At 42.8% G+C, this 25168-nt stretch overlaps 1 protein-coding gene across 1 annotated transcript in view; it reads right to left on the bottom strand.

Moving 5' to 3' along the window:
- LOC103186697 (collagen alpha-3(VI) chain) overlaps nt 1–24946 on the bottom strand; it is an 83011-nt gene extending 58065 nt beyond the window's left edge. Inside the window, exons 1-7 of the mRNA XM_042336498.1 lie at nt 24839–24946; nt 9896–10486; nt 8306–8881; nt 6602–7177; nt 4103–4699; nt 2618–3214; nt 367–963 (exon numbers count right to left, since the gene is read on the bottom strand). Coding sequence (XP_042192432.1) covers nt 367–963; nt 2618–3214; nt 4103–4699; nt 6602–7177; nt 8306–8881; nt 9896–10486; nt 24839–24917 — 3613 coding nt within the window. The 5' untranslated portion in view covers nt 24918–24946. The remainder of the gene's footprint in view (nt 1–366; nt 964–2617; nt 3215–4102; nt 4700–6601; nt 7178–8305; nt 8882–9895; nt 10487–24838) is intronic.
- Nucleotides 24947–25168: the final 222 nt, after the last annotated feature.

The following is a 25168-nucleotide window of genomic DNA, read 5'->3' as shown; positions in this document are numbered from 1 at the left end:
TGATTGAATATTTTTGGTTAATGGCATAACTCTGGTGCCCGGCCAGATTTGACAAATGCTTTGGGCGTCCTCCCAGCATAAAACGCGCTATGTAAGTGAAATTTTTATTGTCAATTGCATTATATTCTCAGTGAGTAACCAGTTTCATTTGGGGCTGTTATGGCCAGGACATCAGAGGAAACTCCCTTCTCTTTCAAATAACGCCAAGGGATCCCTACAGTCCATTGTAAAAGTCTGATGAGTCCTCAGTATTTAGGATTCCAATATTTCTACATTTACTTTGAGCTGTCCATGTGGGAATAGGAATACAGGAAGGGCTTCAATAGTAGGATTCAATAGGATACTCAACAGAAAGGGCCTCCTTACCTTCAAGGATCCTTCTCTGGATCTGGACTACCTGATCTCTGGTCAGAGTTGACAGAGGAGATTCGAGACGTTGCTCAAGTGTTCCGACATTCCGCAGATCATCCACCCTGAAGACGTAGTCAGGAGACAATGAAATTTGCCGCAGCTCTTCATCATCTGCGTCCCTGGATCCGATAGTGAAAGGCGCCACGCCAGTGTGTTTCAGTGCCAGCGCTGCCCGCCTAACATCATCGGTGGACTTGCCAGCAGTGAGCAGGATCAAAAACTGGGGCACGCCTTCCTGGATTCTGCTGCCACCATTGATCGTGAACACGCTCTTCGTGACATAGCTCAGCGCTTCCCCAGTGTTTGTCTGTCTCCCTCCTTTAACTCTGAGTCTTCTTATTGCATCCATCACATCCTGTTTGTTTGAGTGGCTGTTTAACAGGAACTCGGGTCTGGGATCATCACTGTACTGTACTACACTGACTCGCACTTTGTCACTTCCAACATCGAGTTTCTCCACCACTCTAGAAATGAAGCTCTGGACCGATGGGAATGAGGATCTCATTTTTTCTGATCCATCAACCAGGAAAACAACATCTCTCTTAACAGCACCTGGAACACAAACGGAAATGGATTCCTGTTCAGCGTTCACTGTGTCTAAAACCCAAGTGCCTTGTGCAGTATCAAGATCAGATGAATAAGCTGAAGGAATGTTTCTATCAAAGGAATTTCTGTCACTTTTCAAGAGTCAAAACTATATGTTCTCCAACTAACATTAAGTTCACTCAAAAATCAGACAATAGGTTCCAATCATCTGCCAAACCCGGTCAATACTGGGGGCAGGATTTATCCCCTCAGCTCCTTTTAACCGTGGAAACCAAATCAGTGACAGGTAGGGTGGTGCCGACTGGACATGAATCAGGAAGCTTGACAGAGAGCACTCTCAAAAAACATGCGGTTTTAGCTGGTAATTTCCAATAGTACCTGAATACAAAGCCGAGGGAAACCTGTGGCCTGCAGGCGAGAAGTGACTCACAGGGATTTCAAGTATCACAGCCCTCGCCCCCTCCGAACATTCACACAAGTCTAGGTGAGTCCATGTTCGATCAGTAATGTGCTTTCAGTTTTTTCTTGATTGAATATTTTTGGTTAACGGCATAACTCTGGTGCCCGGCCAGATTTGTCAAATGCTTTGGGCGTCCTCCCAGCATAAAAGGCGCTATGTAAGTGAAATTTTTATTGTCAATTGCATTATGTACTGTAATGTATTTTCAGTTGATTGCATATTTCTTGATTAACGGCAAAGCTCGGCCAGAATTGCCAAATGCTTCGGGCGTCCTCCCAGCATAAATTGCATTATATTTTAAGAAGTGAGCAACCAGTTTCATTTGGGGGTATTATGTCCAGGATACCAGAGGAAACTCCCTTCTGTTCGAATAATGCCAAGGGATCTCGACTTATATATTGGTATGGTTCAGTTGTTTCTTGAACTGCTCAATAAATTGTTGCTCACCCCTGGATATCTTATTCTCCTGATGTTTAAAGTTATTCAAGACATAATGTAGATACAGCATTCCACATGTGCTCCTCCACTGACGCTTACATTATTATGCATGAAAATCTGTAGGTGCTATACTGTGTTAATTGCTAAAATGTGCTGTGTGCCTCCACTCTGGAGCTCCATCCTTGAGACCCATTGACTTACCCCTTTCCTCGTCTCCTTCAAGGTCAATTTGAAAACCTTCCTCTCTGACCGCACCTTCAGTCATCTCTGGACCCCACCCCCCCCAAATCTAACCCTCCAGTGCCTTGGGTTGTCCTCCCGACGTGAAAGGCGCTGTACGGGTATAAACTTGTTGTTGTTGTTCCTTTATATAATTTATATATTCATCTATATGATGTATAACTGATAATAATCCCTCCAAAAAACAAAATAATAATAAATTGGTCATTTTCAATCCAAGTCTGTTTGAGGGACACTGCTGTATGCAAATTGGCTACCGCATTTCGCCCACAAATATACGGTTTATTCACTTTATAGCATATTCTGTGAAGTGCTTTGAGATGTCTAGAAGACGTGAAAAGCGCTATATGAAATGCAAGGATTATTATTATTACAGTTCATCCGAAGAGCTGACGCGTTCTCAGTATTTAGGCTTCCAATATTTCTACATTTTACTTTGAGCTGTCCATGTGGGAATAGTAATATAGGAAGGCCTTCAAAAGTAGGATTCAATAGGATACTCAACAGAAAGGGCCTCCTTACCTTCAAGGATCCTTCTCTGGATCTGGACTACCTGATCTCTGGTCAGAGTTGACAGAGGAGATTCGAGACGTTGTTCAAGTGTTCCGACATTCCGCAGATCATCCACCCTGAAGACGTAGTCAGGAGACAATGAGATTTGCCGCAGCTCTTCATCATCTGCGTCCCTGGATCCGATAGTGAAAGGCACCACGCCAGTGTGTTTCAGTGCCAGCGCTGCCCGCCTAACATCATCGGTGGACTTGCCAGCAGTGAGCAGGATCAAAAACTGGGGCACGCCTTCCTGGATTCTGCTGCCACCATTGATCGTGAACACGCTCTTCGTGACATAGCTCAGCGCTTCCCCAGTGTTTGTCTGTCTCCCTCCTTTAACTCTGAGTCTTCTTATTGCATCCATCACATCCTGTTTGTTTGAGTGGCTGTTTAACAGGAACTCGGGTCTGGGATCATCACTGTACTGTACTACACTGACTCGCACTTTGTCACTTCCAACATCGAGTTTCTCCACCACTCTAGAAATGAAGCTCTGGACCGATGGGAATGAGGATCTCATTCTTTCTGATCCATCAACCAGGAAAACAACATCTCTCTTAACAGCACCTGGAACACAAACAGAAATGGATTCCTGTTCAACGTTCACTGTGTCTGAAACCCAAGTGCCTTGTGCAGTATCAAGATCAGATGAATAAGCTGAAGGAATGTTTCTATCAAAGGAATTTCTGTCACTTTTCAAGAGTCAAAACTATATATTCTCCAACTAACATTTAGTTCACTCAAAAATCAGACAAAAGGTTCCAATCATCCGCCGAACCCGGTCAATACTGGGGGCAGGATTTCTTCCCCTCAGCTCCTTTTAACCGTGGAAAGCAAATCAGTGACAAGTAGGGTGGTGCCGACTGGATATGAAGCCGGAAGCTTGCCAGAGGGCACTCTCAAAAATATGCAGTTTTAGCTGGTAATTTCCAGCACTACCTGAATACACAGCCGAGGGAAACCTGTGGCCTGCAGGCGAGAAGTGACTCACGGGGATTTCAAGTAGCGCAGCCCTCGCCGCCTCCGAACATTCACACAAGTCTAGGTGAATCCGTGTTTGATTAGTAATGTGCTTTCAGTTTTTTCTTGATTGAATATTTTTGATTAATGGCAAAGCTCTGGCGCACGGCCAGAATTGTCAAAATGCTTTGGGTGTCCTACTAGCATAAAAGGCGCTACGTAAGTGAAATTTTTATTGTCAATTGCATTATATTCGAAGTGAGTAACTAGTTTTATTTGGGGCTGTTATGGCCAGTACATCAGAGAACACTCCCTTCTCTTTCAAATAATGCCAAGGGATCCCTATAGTCCATTGGAAAAGGCTGATGAGTCCTCAGTATTTAGGCTTCCAATACTTCTTCATTTTACTTTGAGCTGTCCATGTGGGAATGGGAATATAGGAAGGGCCTCAATAATAGGATTCAATACGATACTCAACAGAAAGGGCCTCCTTACCTTCAAGGATCCTTCTCTGGATCTGGACTACCTGATCTTTGGTCAGAGTTGACAGAGGAGATTCGAGACGTTGCTCAAGTGTTCCAACATTCCGCAGATCATCCACCCTGAAGACGTAGTCAGGAGACAATGAAATTTGCCGCAGCTCTTCATCGTCTGCGTCCCTGGATCCGATAGTGAAAGGCACCACGCCAGTGTGTTTCAGTGCCAGCGCTGCCCGCCCAACATCATCGGTGGACTTGCCAGCAGTGAGCAGGATCAAAAACTGGGGCACGCCTTCCTGGATTCTGCTGCCACCATTGATCGTGAACACGCTCTTCGTGATATAGCTCAGCGCTTCCCCAGTGTTTGTCTGTCTCCCTCCTTTAACTCTGAGTCTTCTTATTGCATCCATCACATCCTGTTTGCTTGAGTGGCTGTTTAACAGGAACTCGGGTCTGGGATCATCACTGTACTGTACTACACTGACTCGCACTTTGTCACTTCCAACATCGAGTTTCTCCACCACTCTAGAAATGAAGCTCTGGACCGAAGAGAACGAGGATCTCATTTTTTCTGATCCATCAATCAGGAAAACAACATCTCTCTTAGCAGCACCTGGAACACAAAGGGAAATGGATTCCTGTTCAGCATTCACTCTGTCTGAAACCCACAAGTGTAGGCCCTCATAATGTATCAAGATCTTATGGTTAGCCTGAAGGAATATTCCTATCAAACCAATTCATGCCATTCTTGAAGTATCAAAACTACATTGTAAAGAATCAAAACTACTTGTCTGGGCAGGCAAACTCATCCTTTCTCAACACCCACCCTAACATCATTCTTTCACAGCATCCAGTTTGTTGGCCTCAACCACTTATTCCACAAAAGAAATTAAAAATTGATTACTCACTCCATGGCTGTTTGCGGGACATTGCTGTGCGCAAACTGGATGTCGTGTTTTGCCCACAAAATACGCAGTCAATCCACTTTATCTGTGAAGCGCTTTGAGAAATCTCAACGACATGTTAAAGTGCTATATCAAATGCAAAGATTATTGTTATTATCGTTCACATACGGACGATATTTTAGAGTGCTTCACAGGATTTCCTGTAAATTGCAGTGACTCTATTTTGTAGATGAAACACAGCAACTAATTTGCACACAGCAAAGTTCCAATATCAGTCACGAAAGGAATGGCCAATATTATTTGGGGGTCGACACCGGGATTAGGATTATGTCAATGCTATTAGTAATCCTTGCATTTGATATAGAGGCCTTATCATGTCCTTGAGACGTCTCAATGCGCTTCGCAGAGTATACTGTAACGTGAATTGACTGTATATTTTATGGGCGAAATGCAGCAACCAATTGTGCACACCATTGTCCAACGAACAGTCGTGGATTGAAGTGACCAATTTATTTTTTTTTTTGAAGGAATTATTACCCCCGGAAAAGCATTCCGCCCATCGACTAAAAATTGGATTCCTATTTACTGCTCGGTAAACACAGGCGTATGGAGGAAGGAAACTTGCCCAACATTTCTCCCTGCTGGGAATCGAACCCAAGTCTTTAGCTTGCGTGGTGAGTGCTCTAACAACTGAGTTGCAGGACTCCATGTTAAGTTAAGCATACTTCAGCATTTTTCTCTCTGTGATCGGAATAACTCCAAAGTAGTTTAAGATGTAAACAGAAACTCTCATCAATCCCTTTATCAATTCTGAATTTGTGAACCTTTTGCAATCAGGCGCAAGTCCCACATTGTCATTTTGCATAGGTGCAAATTGCTATCTTCTGTTCTGAAATTATTAAATTCTAATGCAAGGTTTGGTTAGAGCTAAATTAATTGAGTGAACAGATTGAGTTGAGTGAACCTCTGAGAACTTCTTAATTCAAGCATTACAAGACTCTGAGCTCATCATCTTGGCTGACTCTCCAGTGCAGTGGTGTGGAAGTGTTCCACTGTCGGAGGCGCCAACCTTCAGATGAGAGCTTTATCCAAGTTCCCGTCTGTTCAGATGGGTGGTAAATATCCCATGGCATTGTTCAAAAATAGAACAGAGTTTCTCCTGGTGTGCTGGTCAACAATCCCGCAGATATTAAATTGGATCATTCACTTTGTGGCTGTAGAATGGTCCTAGCTGGATAAGCTACAGGAAAGCATGCCAGGCGGTGCTATCAATGGCAATCTATGCAGCTTTAGCTGGTTAGATTCCAGCGGTACCCCATCGTACACTGTGGGGTCCCCAAGCCTTGCCTCTTGCCAATCTGGGCCTAATACTTTCCAGAATTAGGTAAGCTGGATGAGTACATACAGGAAACGAGTATGCATTCCATTCCAACAATCTATCTGTAGAATTTCCATGTATAGGTGGGATGCATGGACTTCTCAGTTTGGTTTGAATACTCATAAGCATAGTGATGGGTTTCTACACAAGTTTCACATGCAAAAATCCACCACCATGATTAAGTGTATCAGCTAACCAAAAAAAGGGGCATTAGTTTGTCAAAGGCTCTTACCATCAGCAGCTTGCTCAATCACAATTATTGTCCTAAGGTTTGTTATCAGGGCTTGTTGAATACTTGATAGTTCCTGGAAGTCTCTTAGTAAGAAGGCAAATTCGGGTGTTAATGCAATCATCTGAATTTCTGCTACATCTGCTCTCCTGGCACCGATAGCAGTGGTTACTACTTGGGCGACTTTGAGTTCATTTGCTCCCAACCTAACATCATCTTTGGACTTCCCACCAGCAAACAGTATCAAGATTTGACTAGCTCCAGAGTCGCGTCGGCTGCCAGATGATGGGATAAAGATGTTCTTGTTGACATACTCCAGTGCCACTCCGGTGTTGAGAGTTGTTCCCCCTTTCAGTTTGAGGTTTCTTATTGCAGTAATGACTTCATTTTTTCCGGAGTGGTCAGTTAATCCAAATTCAAGTCTGGGGTCAGAACTGTATTGCACCACTGCAACTCGATCGTTGCCGTTATCAATTTCTAGCTCCTGAATGACTTCAATGACAAAGTCACAGATTTGAATAAATCCTCTTCCATTTGCTTGCGTGCCATCGATCATAAAGACGATATCTCTCAGCCTGACTGCAGGGTGCAAAATATAATGAGAAAAACATTAAGTGCAAATAAATGTCACTTTAACTATTGAAGGCGAGCAAACATTAGAGATTAGTTCACAGGAGAGTTGAAATTCCTCATAGCCTTAGCATGAATGATTATTTGGTTTAAAATTTAAGATGGTACAGAATTGTGGAAAATTCCTAAACTCCATTTTTGCAAGTCTTTTTTTTAAGAACTGGGGGAACTGCAGATTAATTTTGCAAATTAAGATTAAATTGAAGAATTCTCCACAAGTCTTAATATTAACTCTTAATTTTAAAGCAAAGATTAGATGGGATTTGAGCTCTAGGGCAGACAGAGTGCAAGGTAGTGTCAAAATTAAACTAAATGAAGTGGATTTAACAGATTGTCATCAACTTATTCTAAAATGCAGATGCCAAACTCAAAATAAATTTAAATCTCCTGCTTTTTACACTGAATGATCCAGAGGCAGCCTCCTCACCTCCTCCCGACAGCATTCTCACAGCATGGTGATGCCCATTATGTTGCTGAATAAGGTAATGGTGACTACAGGAGGGTAAATAGGCAAATTCAAGCCTATTCATTTATTGGAGTTTCATGACAAGATAACTAGATAAGATGAAATCAATGAATGTTGGATATTTGGATATTTTTAAGTCACTGACAATGTGCTGTGTGAGAGATTGCCTCTTGAGGTTAAAGAGTTTGGATTTTAGCAAGACCATTAACAAGGTGCAACATTGAGAGATTGCTTCTTGAAGCCACAAGGAAGGGGAACATCTAAAATGGATCATAGAATAATAATGCTTGCATTTCCATTTGGAAATAAGGTAAAGAAGTGTGATTTCTGGAGTATCACCAGAGTGGAAGTGGCTGGTGGGAATGTCCCATAGTTCAGTGCTGGGACCTGGCTCTTTACGGTTCTATGTTAAAATTGTGTTTGGGAGGAAGAGCCAGAAAAACAGTTGATCAAATTTGCAGACATAATACAAGACAGCTCGTATGGCAGAGGTATGCTGCAAAATTATGACTGCTGCTATCATTTATGAGGTAAATTCCATTTCATTCACCCTAAATAATATCACAAGCGTAGGAGATGAGCCCAGTGTGTGTGAAAAGCAATTACTGTACCTGAATGTTCTGTGCCTGCGATTGTTTGTACTTTCCCCTCCACTTGTTGCCGGATATTTTGTAGCGCACTGAATTCATTCACCTTAAACACCAAACTTTTGTGAAATGCGATGAGCTTCAGTTCTTCTAGGTCTGCTCTCTTGGCTCCTACACCAATGCTGATTATGCCACCTTCCATCAATGCTTGTTTGACATTAGTAAGACTGTCACTTGACTTGCCAGCAGTGAAAACCACCAGAATCTGGGGAACTCCTTCATCTTTCCTACTTCCCGTAGAGTTGATCAAAAGATTTTTAAAGGTGAAATCCATGGCACTCCCAATGTTGAGAGTGGAGCCCCCTTTCAGCCTGAGTCTTTCTACATGATTCAGAACTTCAGACTTTTTTGAGTAGGAGTTCAAATAGAATTCAACATTTGTGTTATCACTGTACTGTGCCACACCGACTCGCACTACACCATCATCAATATCAAGGTTCTCAATTATCCTCTGGATAAAGTCGCGGACAAGAGGAAAATTTACATTGCCAACATTATTGGATCCATCGATCAGGAGGAAAATGTCTCTCTTACTCATTCCTGTGGCAACAGAAAATGAAAGGACTATTACATTGCATCAATAATGATGTCCATTCACTGGAAATGTGCAGCATTGAGCAAACTTCTACTTTTCCTAACAAGAAGCCCTCTGCATTGTCATGAAAAGCTTGCACTAGTCAATACCTGATGTATCTTTAAAAACTACTTTTTTTGGTCAACCATATGCTCTTTTGTCTGGTATGGATACTACTCGCTGCTTGTCTAAAACCTGGCAAGGATTGGTGTGATGGGGGGTACAGAGTTTTGTGTCGGTGAGTATCCGGGCGGCGGAGTTTTGAATTAATTGAATTTTGTGTATGGTGGAGCTGGGGAGACCAGTGCAGAGGGCATCGGAATAAGTCGAGCCGGGAAGTGACAAAGGAGTGGATAAGGGTTTCGGCTGCATTGGTTATGAGGTATGGATGGAGGCAGGCAATGTGACACAGATAGAAAAAAGCGTTCCTGGTCAGGGAACAAATGTGGGGTAGAAAGGAAAGCTGGGAATCGAACCTGATGCCTAAGTTGTGCATGGTTTTGGTGAGTCTAAGGGACAGCCTGTGGAGGTTCAGGAGTTCAGACCTGGGGGAGACACTCAGCTGCAAGAAATTTGTGCTCAAGCAAGCTGACAGGACATCAGCAGACTGGGAGTCGCAGCTGGAGGAGAAGTAGATTTGGGTGCCATCCGCATACATGTGGAAGTTGACCCCATGTCTGCAGATGACATTGCCGAGAGCGAGCACGTAGATAAGGAAAAGTAGATAAGGATGGAGCCTTGCGGTACCCCGCAGGAGACTGGGTGGGGGCGAGAGGAAAAAACGTTTGCCGAAATGTACTGTTAGTAGGACTCAAACCATGCAAGTGCTTTCCCATTAAGGTGGATGATGGAGGAGAGACGGTGGAGGAAGATGGTGCAATCGACTGTGCTGAACTGTGTAAAACTGTTGCTATTTCTTTTAACATAATTACAAAGCATACTATTAGTGGAACATGGAACAATGCACATAATTCAGTTACCTGGCGTGACAATAACATCTGGACGAATGGCTATTTCTGGGATGGATATTGTTGTTATCATCCCCAGCACTTGTTTCTGAATAGTAAACAGAAGTTTGCTTCCTACATTGAAGACCAAAGAGGGTTCAAATGCGATTTCGTCCAACTCTGCCTGGTCTGCATTCTTGGATCCAATAGCAAAGGTCATGATAGAATCTTGCTTCAGTGCACTCGCTGCTTGTCTAAAATCATCTATGGACCTTCCACCAGTGAGCAGCACAAGGATCTGTGGGATACCTTGCTCTTTCCTGCTTCCTGCAGAGCTGTTGAAATGGTTTCTAAAAACATAGTCCAGAGCAGCACCAGTATTCAAATCTTGACCTCCTTTCGGCTTGAGATTCCGTAGATGTCGCTGTACCTGGGTTTTCGTTTGATAGGTGCTTAAGTTAAATTCTGTTCTAGGGTTGTCACTGTACTGCACCAATCCAACCCTCACAGCATCCGGGTCAATATTGAGTTTGTTAATTATTTTTAGAATAAAGTCCCGGTTCGACTTTCCCACGCTGGAGGTGCCATCAAACAAGAACACAATGTCTCTCCTGGTGGCTTGAACTAGAACATAACATTAGGTTAGTTGGTTTCTGCAAACAGTTCATATTTCACATTCAGTCAATAATACGCTTTCAGATTTATTTACTGTTCCAAAAATAATAAACCTTGGCGTCCTCTAAACCAAGATTTTTAAAATTCAAAATCATCCCTTTCTATACCAGTGTTTCTCAAGGACTGGCTCCACCTGGTCCAAAACTAGTCCCGCCCCACTCTAAAACTGAACCCGCCCAATACAAGGATCAGGAACAGCCCTGCCCAGTCCATGATACAATCATGACCGAAGATTTCATTAGATTAAGTGGCCTGACATTTATAAATGGTCTGCCATATTTTACAAGAAATTGTCAAAAACATTAAGAAACAGTGTTCTAGATATTCATGTTTTGATAAGGTTCTAATATCTAAACAGCTCCTCAAGTCACTGAAATAAATGCAGATGTGATGGGTGTACCATCCCAATGTCACTGACCAGCCTATGATGCACTAGACCAATTCGTATCCGTAGATGATTTTAGACAATGTTCCCATTCTCTCAAGATCACAGAACACCAGCGGTCACAACGTGAAAGATACAAAACTTGTATTGTGTAAGTTCTATACTCGGTTTCTGGTGATTTAACAATATGATCACTCATATGCCCTTCTAAACATGCAATACTTGAATTGGTTTGGATAGATTTTATGATCCTTGCACTCACCTATGAATCCTTTAATACCCTAGCACCTACCTCTCCGACCTGCTCTCACTTCATTCCTCTACCCACCCCCTTTACTCAGCCATCTGAAGCCTTCTGCACGACCCTTACGCTGCTCTATCGGTGCCCGTACCTTCAACCACTACTCGCCGAACCTCTACATGCCCTGCCTCTGCCTTGCATCCTCCTGCCTGTCTTCAGTTCGTATCTAAAGGTTTTCCTCTCCGACCATGTCTACAATCACCTCCTCTTTCTCCCCAGCTCAGCGTCAAAGCTTATCATTGATCAGCGCTCCGAGAAACTGCCTCGCATGAAGGGCACTAAAATGCAAATTGTTGTTTTAACCTTGATTTTGTACAGTATAATTTTTGTGTAAAAACACCCTCTACATTTATTAACAATTCTGACCTCTCCTTACGTGGCTGCACATGCACACTGCTGGTAGAGAGACCAGCAGCAGGAACCCTAGACGGTTTTCCTCTCCCTTGTCCTTCAGATGGTGTGATGGTGTGACATAATTCCAAATACCCAAATAGAGTTCTTAAGAAATCCTTTTAAAAAAAACACAAAATTGATTCTATATAAAACTTGTGTGCTATTAAGGAATGGTTCATACCCTTTGAAATAATCCTGGTTCTTCAATGGAGGATGCTAGTTAGAACACACAGGAGACAGTGGTCTCATCCAAGGCATTACCAATAAGTATCTTGTTAAGATAAGAACCACACCCCTAAAATTTACAGGGGAGAGGATGAAATAGAAGAAAAACATGAACAGAAAATGGCATTCCACCAAAACGTATGATCATCCTTTTAACTACTGCAGTGGCCTTAATATTTGGAAATGCAAATGTAAAATTTCCTATCGTTGTAGGTGAAATGGAAAATTAGGGTATCACTAAGATAATATGCCAAGCCTATTTCATCTGCCAATCATTTCTTAGGTACAAAAAGTAGTGGCTCCTTTCTTACTAGGAACATGTAATTAAGGGGTTACAGACCTCATGTGAAACTACCCTTTGGATGTGGATCTCAGAAATAGTCATTATTTACTAGCACACCACTAAAGCACACACATTTTGCTGGTGCAAAATGACTATTAGAAGAGATGATCAAATCGGTTGGATATATTTCCCTGAGAAGAGCCTCAGCAGCAACACTGAATGCTTTGTAGTTTAAGTCTGTCAAAGGTAGCTAAACCTGTGAAAAAAAATGCTGGAGTGAATGAACCCAGAAGAGCGTTTTATACATCTCATTGTTGAACATCAATGAGGAAGGATATCAAGACTTTGGAGAGGCTGCAGAGGATATTTATCAGAATGCTACCAGGAATGAGGGACTTTAGCTATGTGGAGAGATGACAGAAGCTGGGATTGTTCACCTTAGAGCAGAGAAAGTTAAGGGGAGATTTATTAGTGGTGTTCAACTTTTTCCACTAGTAGGTGGGTCAATAACCAGGGGATGTAGAAAATTGGCAAAAGAACCAGAGGGGAGATGAGGAGACTTCTTTTTTTTACACAGAGAGTTGTTATGGTCTGGAATGCATGGCCTGAAAGGGTGGTGAAAACAGATTTAATAACAGCTTTTATAAGGGAATTGGATAAGGAGTTGAAAAGGAAAAGCATGCAATAATCCTAACTAATCCTTGCATTTGATATAGTGCTTTTCACGACGGGAGGACGTCCCAAAGCGCTTCACAGAATATACTGTAAAGTGAATTGACAGTATATTTGTGGGCGAACGCGGCAGCCAATTGCGCAGAGCAGTGTCCCACAAACAGTCAAGGATTGAAAATGACCAATTTATTATTGTTTTTGTTTTTTGGAGAGATTATTATTAGTCGTGTGGAGTAAGGAAACTTGCCCAAGGTTTCGCCCTGCCGGGAATCGAACCCAGGTAATGTTATGGGGAAAGAGCGGGGGAGTGAAACTCATTAGGTAGCTCTTCCAAAGAGCCGGCATAGGCAAGATGGGCCGACTTGCCACCTTCTGTACTGTAATATTCTACGATTGTATATTCTGTGATCTTAAGTCAAAGATGAAGCCAGAATCCTCCTGAATTGATGGTAAATCCATGTTCTTAGGAGGCCAAGTTAGAAAGTCCAAGTGTTTGCAAATAACAGGCCCTCGATGCAGTTCAGAGGAGAGCAACAAGGATGATCCCCAATGAGCAATGATTAGATAAGTTATGTCTCTGCAACCTTGAAAAAAGATGTCGCAGAAGGACCTTAGGGTGAGATTTAAGACTCTAAATGGGATTGAGAAAGTAGAACAATACTTTCAGATATGCCAAAATAGCAGAACAAGAAGAAACAGATTTAAGGTTGCAAAGGACAATTTCAGAACATGTCTTTCTTAACGTAGAGGGTAATTAATGATTGGAGCAAGGTTAACAGGAAGGATGGTTGAGGCCAGGACATTGAGATTCATTTTAAAAATAAGATTGGTGCTATTATGGAAAAATAGTCGGGTGGGTTTTCTGGAAGGATGGTTGCGGCCGGGATCTTGGACTGAAGGACCATCTTTATCCAAACCTCTCGTGTGGTTCACCATCATTTTATACCGCAGCTCGTTTTTAGTCATCATGGAATATTCTGGTGGCTTTAAAATGATTCAGAGTGGAATTGTTTGCTTTTAAATCTTCACATCTAAATCCCTGAATATGAAATAGACTGTGAGAAGATTGAAATCCTAATTTAGTCTTGTTGTGATCTCTGGCAACCCTTAAGAGTAAGTCAGTGTTCTGCTGGTTCCCAGACTTGATTCCAGTGATAGAGACCAATGGTTCAAGCCATTGATATATTGTTGTCTTTGGCAGTGAAACAAGGTCCAGAAAGAAAATATCCTTCATTTGATCTTCTTGGAAATAGAAAATGTCTTTGGCTGAAATGAGTTATGTGTTTTTTTTTAAAGACAAGAGTTTCAACAGGTTTGAGAGTTAAATTGAAAATCCCTTTGTATAATGTATCAAGGGATTGTGTCTCTGAATTATTTAGTGAGTCAAAATCTTGGGCAACTGGAAGCATTGCATTCAAATACCAAGCCATCATACTCAAGCTGTACAATTCTATGTGTTATCGGGAAGTATGGTTGCAGCCGGGACCCTGGACTCATTTGTGAAACCATCTGATTTTGTAATGGGAAGATGTGAAGTAGGTGGCACCATCCAATGGGGTGATGGATCTTCATCCAAACCTCCTTTGGCAAACTCATGAATAGAATTCTAACAACATGAAAGAAAGAGGCCACCCACGCCCAAGAGGTAAAGTGCAGGACAGCACAAGACTGATACCCATATTTGTTAAGACTGTATGATGTTCCGAACCCCATTGGATGGTGCCACCTACTTCACATCTTCCCATTACAACATCAGGTGGATTCATGGGAAGGAGGGTGAGTATTTGGGAAGGATGAGATGCACTGGGCTAGTATGCCTTTATACTCTTGTGACTTTGACAGCTTGTGATCTGTGTCCTGAAAAGCTTACTCATCATAAACTGTTCGTCTGGCAATATGGCGTTTCATTCCTTCACAGTGCAGACGTTAGGAACATCATAAAGTCTTAACAGATACGTTCAGAAGAATAACTTTTCCCCTCTTGGCAACTTGAAATACAATGATTTCCATGAGAAGCACAGATTCACCCACAATAGATAAAGTCACTGCAGCTTACAATATATCCTGTGAAGCGCTTTGACATGTCCTTCTGATGTGAAAGATGCAATGCAAATGTAAGGATTATTATTATTATTCAGCTTACTCATTGATTGAGCCAATTCACAAAAAATAAAGGATCTGGGCTCTACAAGCTGAGATCACTGGTGCTCCTATGGCTGAATAGGAGTGGCACAAAATATAGAAGTAACCATATTCCTAATGATAATGGGCAACAATGTCCACAAATGTGTAGACAGCTGCCAAGTTACCTATACTGATGCATTCTTTTTTGCTCATTGCATCAGGCTGACGGAAAAGAAGGAAACCAGCTTGTCAAAATCCTTGCAAAATGTCCTTGAGATAGTGATGAGTCCTAGATGCACCATGGGATTCAATATGAGGTGTCGACTCCACTTAAATTGGTCTAAGGTATTGTGGCCTGATCATAACCTTGTCTGACTATCTGGGCCACACAATCACTTCCTCAGAGAGGAGGGCAAGGGTTACCCTGGATACGGAGTGCAACGATCCTCATCACAAAGACAGTGTTCAAGGAAACAAACCTTTCCTTTGTGGTTCTTCCCCTCGACAAATAGACCTTCATCCCTTAGAAATAGAGATAGAGTAAAACTCACGTAAATCTTATCTTTATAAATTGTATAAGCAACTAAGTCATACATTCACCCAGTCTCATTCAATTTCCTATCAAAGCCATTAGATTTCTTTGCACTAACTATTAATTGCCTCCTAACTTGTAATGCCGGTCCCCTAACCTCTGTTATTCCCGCACTTACTGGTTGTCTTGGATCACAAGAAATTACATCCTAACATGTAACACATACCGGCAGCTGCACTGAATCGCTGGAAAGGTAGTCTTGATCTATCGATGCATTTGCTGAAAAACTTAATTTCCTGCGATTCTATGTGATTCCAGCACGTACCAGCAAGTATGCTTATGGCGACCAGTTAAGATACATGAAATCACAGGAAATGTAGTCTTCACCCATCATTCTTACCGGCTACAGTGACAAACTATGCCATACAGACATACCAGCTGCATTAAAGTACGCATGCGCAGTGTAGATTATTGATTAAGGAGACTTGTAAGGAGACTTGTGTCAGCCTGGCTCAGTCTCTCTTTCTCGTCTCTGAGTCAGAGGTTGTGGGTTCAAGTCCCCCACATACTAATAACTTGGTCACTCAATCCACGCCTGTTTGTCTGGCAATGCTGTGCGCAATTGGCTGCCGCATTTCGCCCGCAAAATACACAGTTACTACATTTTGCAATATATTCTGTGAAGCTCTTTAAGACATCTTGAAGACATGATAAGGTGCTGTGTCAAATGCAAGGCTTATTGTTATTATTAAATCAGACTTTCTACGACTTATACAGTTTGCCTCCAACTCAGACTTTACGTAAGTCATAGTAAAGTTACTAATATCAGTAAAGACTGATATTAGTTTTACTGTATTCTAAACTGCTGAACACCTTATCAAAAAGGGTTCATCAAATGTCCACATTGGAATGCTGGAAGATAAAAAAAAATCCCCATTGAGAAGTTGGGGCAAATGTAATTCAAGGTTCTTACCGCAGGAGTTCACATTCTACATGGTTCAAATTATTTCAGATTGCATGATTTAAATGCTACCTTGGGACCTACACCAGGATAAGGTAATATCAAGTGTAAAATCTCTCAGAAGCAAAAGGGAGAGTAACAAAACATTCAATGATCCACAGAATGGATGGGCCCTGATCACGTTACATACAAATTAATTTCCGACATGCCAGGTTTCAACTCCGGTGTCTCTTGTGTTTGAATCCAGGCCAAACTATTCCAATGAAAGTGTCCTCTGATTGATGGATATCGGGGTCTTATGTGAAATGAGTATGAGGACATTCTGGTCCCAATTGCAAAACTGCCCTTCACCCAGCGCTAGATTGGTACTAAATTCAGAGAAACTTCAGAATGGCTGGTGTGCAAAATAGAATATATCCCACTCAAACAGGCAAGGTCCTGTGCCTGGGTTTAGAAGTGCTGTTGGGGGTTGAGTAGAGAGAGCTTAACATGGGAAGGATGTATTCAACATTAACGTCGCTCATCTTCGGTGTGGTATTCAGTGCTAATGTCACTGGACCCGTAAACCAATGTTTGTGAGTTGGCAGATGTGCAATTTGAACATTAAAAAATCATGTGGCCCAGAAAATAGCAGAAAGCTGTTGGTGTTTTGTAAAGTTCCCAACTGGTTCACTAACGTCCTTCAGGTCTGGTCTATACATAACTTCAGTCCCAGACTACCTTGGTTGACTCGTTACGCCCTCAAGCCATTCAGTTAAGAGCAGGTCTCACCTCCACCTTCTCGGGGCAAACCAGAAACCGCAGTAAATACCGCCCGGGGGCAAAGATAACTTTTAAACAAAAAAAAGCTTTGCACTACGTGCTATCCTTTGCTGAATTACGGGTTGGTGGCCAATTTGCACCCAATGTAACTGATTTCTGAACAGTACTCAAGTGTAGCACAAGCTATGGACCACCCCACGGTTCCCCGCTGGACCAGACTCTGTTACACCTTCTCCGATGTTGGCACCACAGAGGAAATGCCAAACTAGAAATGATGGATCTGCAGTTGGCAAATAACATTATATTGAATTGTTGCCCTGCCCACCCAGCACCCTTTCACAATCTGCCCTTGGGCACAGCAGAACCGTGTCTTTACGCTGTAACAAAGACTTGTTTGTAACTGTGATCCCAGTTAACGAAGGGATAGATGATCTTCGGAAAAGAAGGAACGCTTCCCCGGTTCCGACGAGTTTGCAGTTCAGCCAATGCCCAGCGAGTCGACAGGGAGTTACTTTACACATCGAGTAGGGCTGCAAACAGTACAAACTCAATTGAAAGCATACATACCTTCGTCGGCAATAAAGGTCCAAGGAGTATATTCCGCCAGGGCCACATCTGAGACCAGTGACAAAAACTGCTGCTGTAAGTTAGCAATGTCGCGGAACTCGGATGACATGGCTATGAATGTGGAGAAGCTCGCAATCTGCGTGAGTTCATTGGGATCGGCATTTCTAACTCCAATGCAGAATGCATTTATACTACCTTCCTTTAATGCTTGTTCAGCCTGACTTATATCATCACTGGACACGTTAGAAGTGATAAGGAACACTGCCTGGGGCACCCCGTCCCCTGCCCTGCTGCCGGCCGACTCAGTGAAATAGCTGTCGACCAGAAACTGCAGGGCGGCGCCAGTCTTAAGCTCTTCCCCGCCTCTCAGCTGAAGGCCTTTGACAGCATCCAGGACTTGTGTTTTGGTGGAGTAAGTGTTGAGATAGAATTCGGCGCTGGGGTCATCGCTGTACTGAGCCACGCCGATTCGGATCGTGTCTGGCCCCACGTCCAGGTTTTCGATGAAATTTACCATAAAATCGCGTACGTGCGCAAAGTTGGCTCTGCCCACGTTGTTCGATCCATCAATTAAGAACACAAGGTCGGCTGTTTCTTGGGCTTTTAAGAGGGAAGAAAAAAGCAAAAAAAGAAAAAAAAGGTGAACAGGTTAAAAAAACAGGTGATGTCCATGCAGGGATTAACCTGAGCATTAACAAGTGAAACTGCTGCAATTCAGTGAACATAACAGTGAACATAACATCTGCTAAAGCAGTGCCTACATTCTGCATTCTTTGATCATTAAATCTCGGTTACTTTGTTTCAAAAGACATCCTGGAAACCACGTTTCTTTTTACAATTTACTCTTTTGTCTTTGCTATCTGTTCCTGACGTTCTGTCCAATTTTTTTACGTGGGGCGACCTGTTTGGATGTCCACTTGGTTTGTTGCCATTTCTAACCAGAATAGTGTAAGGCCACGGGGGCTGGGGGTTAGTGGAAGGGGTCATGGCTTCCCAATAACTCAAACACATCGTTCAGCGTAACTTTAATCCTGAATGGGTTCAAACCACAAGACACTTAAAGTGCAAAAACTTATTTTTCCCTTTAAAGACTTTAAAGATTTAGAGAAGGTAATTTATAGCGACTGCAAAGAAACAATGGCGCATTTCAGAGTATTCAGAATTTGGCAAATTCTTAAATACAGCGTTCACTTTGAGGCCGGTTTTCTGTTAGATTCTGTAAGTTTCTTTCAAGATTGAGGGAGGGTCGTGCCTACTGCAGTATCTGAGGTTCAATGTACAGGGCCACAGAGTATTTGCTGCTGAATGCTTGGGGAACTTGGGGATTCGTCTGAGCAGAAACACAGCAAATATAAGCAAAAGAGATTAGAAAAATCACACGAAATTCCAGGGTACCCCTACCCAGAACTGGGGAAAGCTGCAACTGTCATTGGATTTTGGGAACCAGCTGAATTCGTGAGAAAGCAACACGGGACTCTTATATTGGGGTCTCATTGTCAGACACCCTTTTCAGAAACCAAACGTTTGGAAATTTATATGATTTTTTATCCAACTTCCGTCTGATTAGTTTTCTATTTCGACAGATATTTCTTCATCCGTAAGGATGTTTCACAGTATCGCAGCACAGACCCCATCAAATCTGTTGCTATTAGATGTGGTCTGTTGCTATCAAGTTGAATGCTTTTGTAGCTGGTAACACTGCTGAGATCCGAGCAGGACCATGGGTCAGGTCAGGCTCTCTTTTACTGGTTTCCAGCCACAGCACAGTGAACCAGAGAGGGAGACAGCTCAGCTTATTGATTCATTGTTGATTCCACAGTGTCCTTGTTTATGAGCCCAGCAAAGATTGCTTGTTGGAGATTAAGTGCTGTTGCAAGTTCTCGCTCTACTGAATTTTTATGAATTTCGATAAACCATTATTTAATCAATTACTGCAATAGACTTGTGTTGCGATAAAACTGATTACACGCCTGCCAAAGACACGAAGCCACTCAGACCAGAAAAATCTCAGATCCAATCCTTGGATTGCGATGAGTTAGTGATTCAATTGAGCTGCTACAAGGATCTTTGAGTGCAGAACCATGCCTGCGGAATCACAGACCAGAATGGCTCAGCATCTTCAAGAGATAACTGGGGAAATAATCAATTAATTAATATTAATATCTCAAGACCCTCCTCTTTGACTGTGCCTTCGATCACTCTCCCAGCTCCACCGCCTTTGCCTTCCACCCCTCTTGACTCCAAGCCCCAACTTAGGTGCAAACCCTGCACTGTCCAGCAACTTAGCACGTCCTCCTGACATGAAAGATGCAATATAAAATGCAATTTTCTGTTGTTGTTAATATTCTTCCTTTTAAAGAAATTCCTTCTTTCCGTCATGTGATTTAACGATGGTCAGTCCCATCAAGGGGGTCTTTAAATACATTCATAATCCTGTGAAACCTTACAGACACAACACCACTAGGATTCTCGAGCCATCCTGGGTTGAATTTGTTCAATTTAGTGGAGGCGAAAGACTGTGCTCCTCAGCAGGAAGCACATCTGTGCTGGATCAAGGAACACATTGGACAGTTGGGTCTGCTCTATTCCAGTGGATACTGCAAGTCATGTACAGCATAGGTTCAATTCAGGGTCAAACACTCTCTCTGAAAGGCTCCCAATTTAATGAAAAAAGAACTCATAGTCTAGTCTGTGTGGTGCTGGGGTAGTATTGCATTGTTGGAAGTGCTGTCCTTTGAATGAAATGTAAAACTATCTGTCTGTTCAAGTGGATATTAAAAATCCCATGGCATTATTCAACAACAGAGGTTTCTCCCAGATAAAGTTTGTCATTCACTTCAAAGCTGTTTGTGGGACATTGCTGTGTGCAAATTGCCTACAAATGCACAGTCACTACGCTCAACAGAAACCCATGTGAAGTGCTTTGAGAAGTTTCAATGTAAAAGGACACTATATCAAATGCAATTAATAATAATCATTTATAAGTATTATGATTTATTAATATTAAATTATTGCACTGTTAGAATTATTATATTATACCAATGTGAAATGTTTCCATTTCTCTCGCCAGTAACCCTATGGCCTTTCTGGATGTGGATTTTCTAATTTTCTACCAACCTGTGCAAAATTACAAGCAGTCCTGTGCTGTGGGCCCATTGATCTGAGTTGCATCAAACTAAATTAAATTAACAATAACTTGCATTTTTATAACACCTATTGCTTTGAAGCATCTCATAACACATCACAGTAATCACTGTGGAATGAAGTGATTGTTCACGCTTTAACACTGTCACAGATACTTTCATCCCCCCGCCCCCTCCCCTAAGTGTGTATTGTGTTGAGTGAGGCAATGGTCACAGCCCAGAAAGTTGGGCTGTGACCACTGAATTGGGACAGATCGTTAGCACTAGCTTGTAACGTTTGCCTACAAAAGCAGAAAGCACTCAGAGAAATTTAGCGAGAACACACTTGAGTCAATGGCAGGCACCAATGGGGACAATGCTGGGTTCATAACCAGGGATACTGTCTCTTGGGGTTCACATCTTCACAAATAAGGGAACCACCATTTTATATATCAACGTAACCTTCATCTGTCAAACAACAACTCTTTTTTTTGTTCCAAAGAATGCAGAATAAGTTAAACAATCTTTAATTAACATTGTGCGGTGTGTAACAGCCGATGACATTCAATACAAGCAGGTGTGCAAGAGGGTGTGGTGCACACACAGTTGAATGGAGGTGGAAGCAAAGCTTTGGTGTGTTAATTGCAACAACATATAAAGTGGATGGGTCAAGCAAGGGCTTCCCAGTGACCGGTTATACTCCAAACCTCTTGTCATCTATATGTTGAGTTGAATTTTAGATCAAGAATAATTAAACAGTAATTGGTAATTTCTCAGCAATGTCTCTGTTTTTCTTCTATCCCCTCCATCATCTTTTTCTTCAATCATAAAAATAAAATTTCTCCAGTTTTTATAAATGTACATTCTCCCCTTCAGACACATTGCCCCCTTCTTACCCTAGGCCCACCCTCAGAGAACTGGAGATCCGGGGGTGGGGGGGCGTCAGCTGGTGGCAATTTCGAGTTAGCTGCCTGGAGGTGTCATTTTTCTCTCTATGCCTTCCCTTTTTCCTGCTCAAGGCCAATCTTTGGCTCTATCTTAATGGTGTGGCTGGTTTGCAAAGTTGGGCAGTCTTCATCTTTGACCATTCACTCCCCTCTTCTCCTGTCCTGAAGCCTTGTCCTTTTGACTGGAAGGCATTTTCTACAGACAAGTCCAGTACCTTGCCCAAGTTATTTTTCAAGCATTTGCCTGTAAACAGCAGCTGGCTATCTGATTATGAGGGGAATCTTGGCCAAGATACCTCTGGCTGATTCCCCACTCCCTAACCTAGGACTAATTATACTTCAGCCCTGAGGTGCACTTCATAATAATAATAATCTTGCATTTGATATAGCACCTTATCACGTCTTCAAGACATCTCAATTTTGAAAAAAAATTGAAGGAATTATTACCCCCATTCCATTACAAATAGAAATTCTGACATTAAAAAGCTTTCGTGACAGCCTACATGGGTATTTGGCTACCAATTTTCTATTTGAAAGTACCTGGCTTCTACTGATTTCAACACCCCACCCTCATGTCACAACTGGGTAACTGAATGGAGGCTGGTTCTGTTAGCTAGTCTCAGATATTTGTTGCACCTGGTGATGCCCCTCATGCATGGCTAGTAAAATGCCCTTCATAAAACCTGCAAATGGATTCGCAACCAGTTTCTTTTAAGTGTTGCTTTACTCCACCCCGAGTTAGCTCGACTAACTCTGAACGCACCGGGATTCAAAGCTGGCACCTTCCTGGTCTGCGTGGTTCAGTTCAACACTGAGCTTCAAAGCGCATTTCTCCCAATTATTTATGCAACCGGTCACTTTTATCAGAAAAGCAGTCAACCAATTGCAGTTTACAGTTGCGGAGTGTGGCAACCGCTCCATTGATCCATCAGTGCATTTTTAGTCATGAAGTGTCATTGATGTGTAGCCGAGCTGATGGCAACGCAGAATGGATTTTAATATTAAAAAATTTGTATTAAAAAACACAGAATGTGAGGGGAATGAGGTTAGTAGAATGTAAGGTTGAAAGTGGCCACTCTATCCCTTGGTTACATCCAATTCAGGTCGATCTTTTATATAACCCTCCCAACCCCTTTCCAATTTTCTTTGTCGCCCCATTTCCTGAAAGCGTTTGCTTGCTTGGGTTGGTTCCATGCGCTGGGCACCCTCCAGTACCAACACAGGCCCAACGTGCCGTTTGTCACGTGTGGGATCAGAGAATGTGCGTGGGCAGAGTATTTGTCTCCACAGTCGATGCCAATCCTGCCTTCACCCTCTGTCCTCTCACACGTACTTTCCAGCAGAGCACTGCTGGAAGGGGTGGAGGGGGAAACCACTGGCTGATTTTGTTTTGAAAAAATTGCCCCTTCTCAACCCAAGGGACGCTGAGAGGCCAATTGCAAGACCCCTACTGACACCTCTAGCTGAGACCAGTAAATCCAGCACAGCCCGGAGGAAATCAAAGCTCTGGTTTGTATGGCTCAGCTCCACACAAAACCAATGGAGCCAGTGGGGGGAAAGTACACAGAGGACTTTGGTACATATCAAAGCCGTATTGTTTGTTCCTTAGCACTTCGCTCTGATGTAAGTTGAGGAGATGAAGGGTGAGGAGCAGCAGCAGACCAGCTTACTGTTTACCTGTGACATCTTTTATTATCCCTTCGGATAGTGGGTGCACAGCAGCCGAGTGCAGGCTTGGCACTATGTCGCTTACAATGCTCTCAAGCATGGAGAAATCGTTGAGGCGGTAAATGAACCTCCAGTGAGGAGCGCTCGCGATCTCCTTTAATTCCCACTCAACCGCCTGTCGAACTCCAATGGCAAAAACCATGACATCGGCAGATTTTAGAGAGGCAGCGGGCGGGCCTACGTCATCCTGAGAGTGTCCGTCTGTCAGCACGACCACAATCTGCGGGACGCCTTGTCCAGCCCGGCTCCCGGCAGCCTCACTCAGTTGATCCTTGGACACATACTCTAGTCCCAGTCCGGTTTTTGTACCTCCCCCCTTAAATGACATGTTCCAGACATGAAACAGGATGTCTTGCTTCGTGACATATGTGTTTAATCGGAACTCAGTTTGCGGCCTGTCGCCATACTGCACCAGCCCGAAACGAACTGTCTCCTCTCCGATATCAAAAGCCTTTATAACCCTGAACAGAAACTCTCGCACGTATGGGAAATTTTCCTGTCCGATGCTCCGAGATGCATCCACTAGAAAGACTATATCAGCAGAAGTGGCTGTTCTGTCATCTTTAAGAAAAAAAAGCCGTTTAGCACTGCCTGAAATGTATGCCCGCATTCTCCTCTCCATTTCTTGTACAGCACATTTGTCAACCATTTCTCTGCCTTTTGTTTGGTGCTACTCTCTTCTGGTTTTCTCTTCGGTTTCTTCCCCCATTCAGTGACCTTACCTGGTTCTCACCCTCCCACTGCCATTCCTGAAAGCAACTGTCCTGGAGGTGTGCCAAGCAGATTGGGATGGCTTCCATTCCTCCCTCCTTCCAATAAGAAAGCACAAAGCCTTCACTTGGGTCAACCCCCTCCCTCCACAACTGTGAAGTTGACCGTGATTCAATACAACGTGTGTGTGTGTGAGAGAGTGTGGGTGGTTGGGTAGGTGCAGGCTACAGGATTTATCCTATAATCCGAGGATTCTGGAATCAATCTCCCTCATGCACAACTGTATAACCCTATTAATACTCTAACATTTATTCAAGTCTGAAAAGGCAAAAAGGATCTGAACATCTACTTGGGCACTTCAGACTGTTAAAACACATGAATATCTTGAAGTCTCCTTCCTCCTGCTGATGACCATCCCCGAGAAAGGAAGAACTTTTACACTAAAAACAAACTTACCGCGAAAAATTCTGAAAGCAGAAAGACAAAGTTACTCACACCGACGGAATTGAATTTGATAACCGACTGACACAATATCATCAGGGAGAGACAACCAGCTGAAAAAAATGACTGGATCTCCCCGGTCCTTACCTGATTGTGCTTGAGTGAGACTATTTGAAAGAAATAGGCCAACGAGTGCCAATAGTGGCACACAGAGGAGTCTATTCATTTTGGTAAACTATGAACCAGATGTGCGACCTGCAATGAAAATAGCAGGCATTAGTCATCTGCAAATTAAACCTTACCTTCTGGTACAGTTAAATATAGATTGACTTTTTTTAATAACAAAAATGCAAATAAATGCGATGGTTTACAGCCAAGGTGTTATTCCTATTACAGTCCTGCAGGCACCAGTTGCTTATTCCATTGGCTCGCCTGGAGGCATGAACCCACTTGGATACCACTCGCTGTGCTTCAGTC

Source organism: Callorhinchus milii, unplaced genomic scaffold (genome assembly GCF_018977255.1).
Source record: "Callorhinchus milii isolate IMCB2004 unplaced genomic scaffold, IMCB_Cmil_1.0 Scaffold6, whole genome shotgun sequence".
Taxonomy (NCBI): Eukaryota; Metazoa; Chordata; class Chondrichthyes; order Chimaeriformes; family Callorhinchidae; genus Callorhinchus; species Callorhinchus milii.
This window is presented reverse-complemented; position numbering and strand designations above follow the sequence as displayed.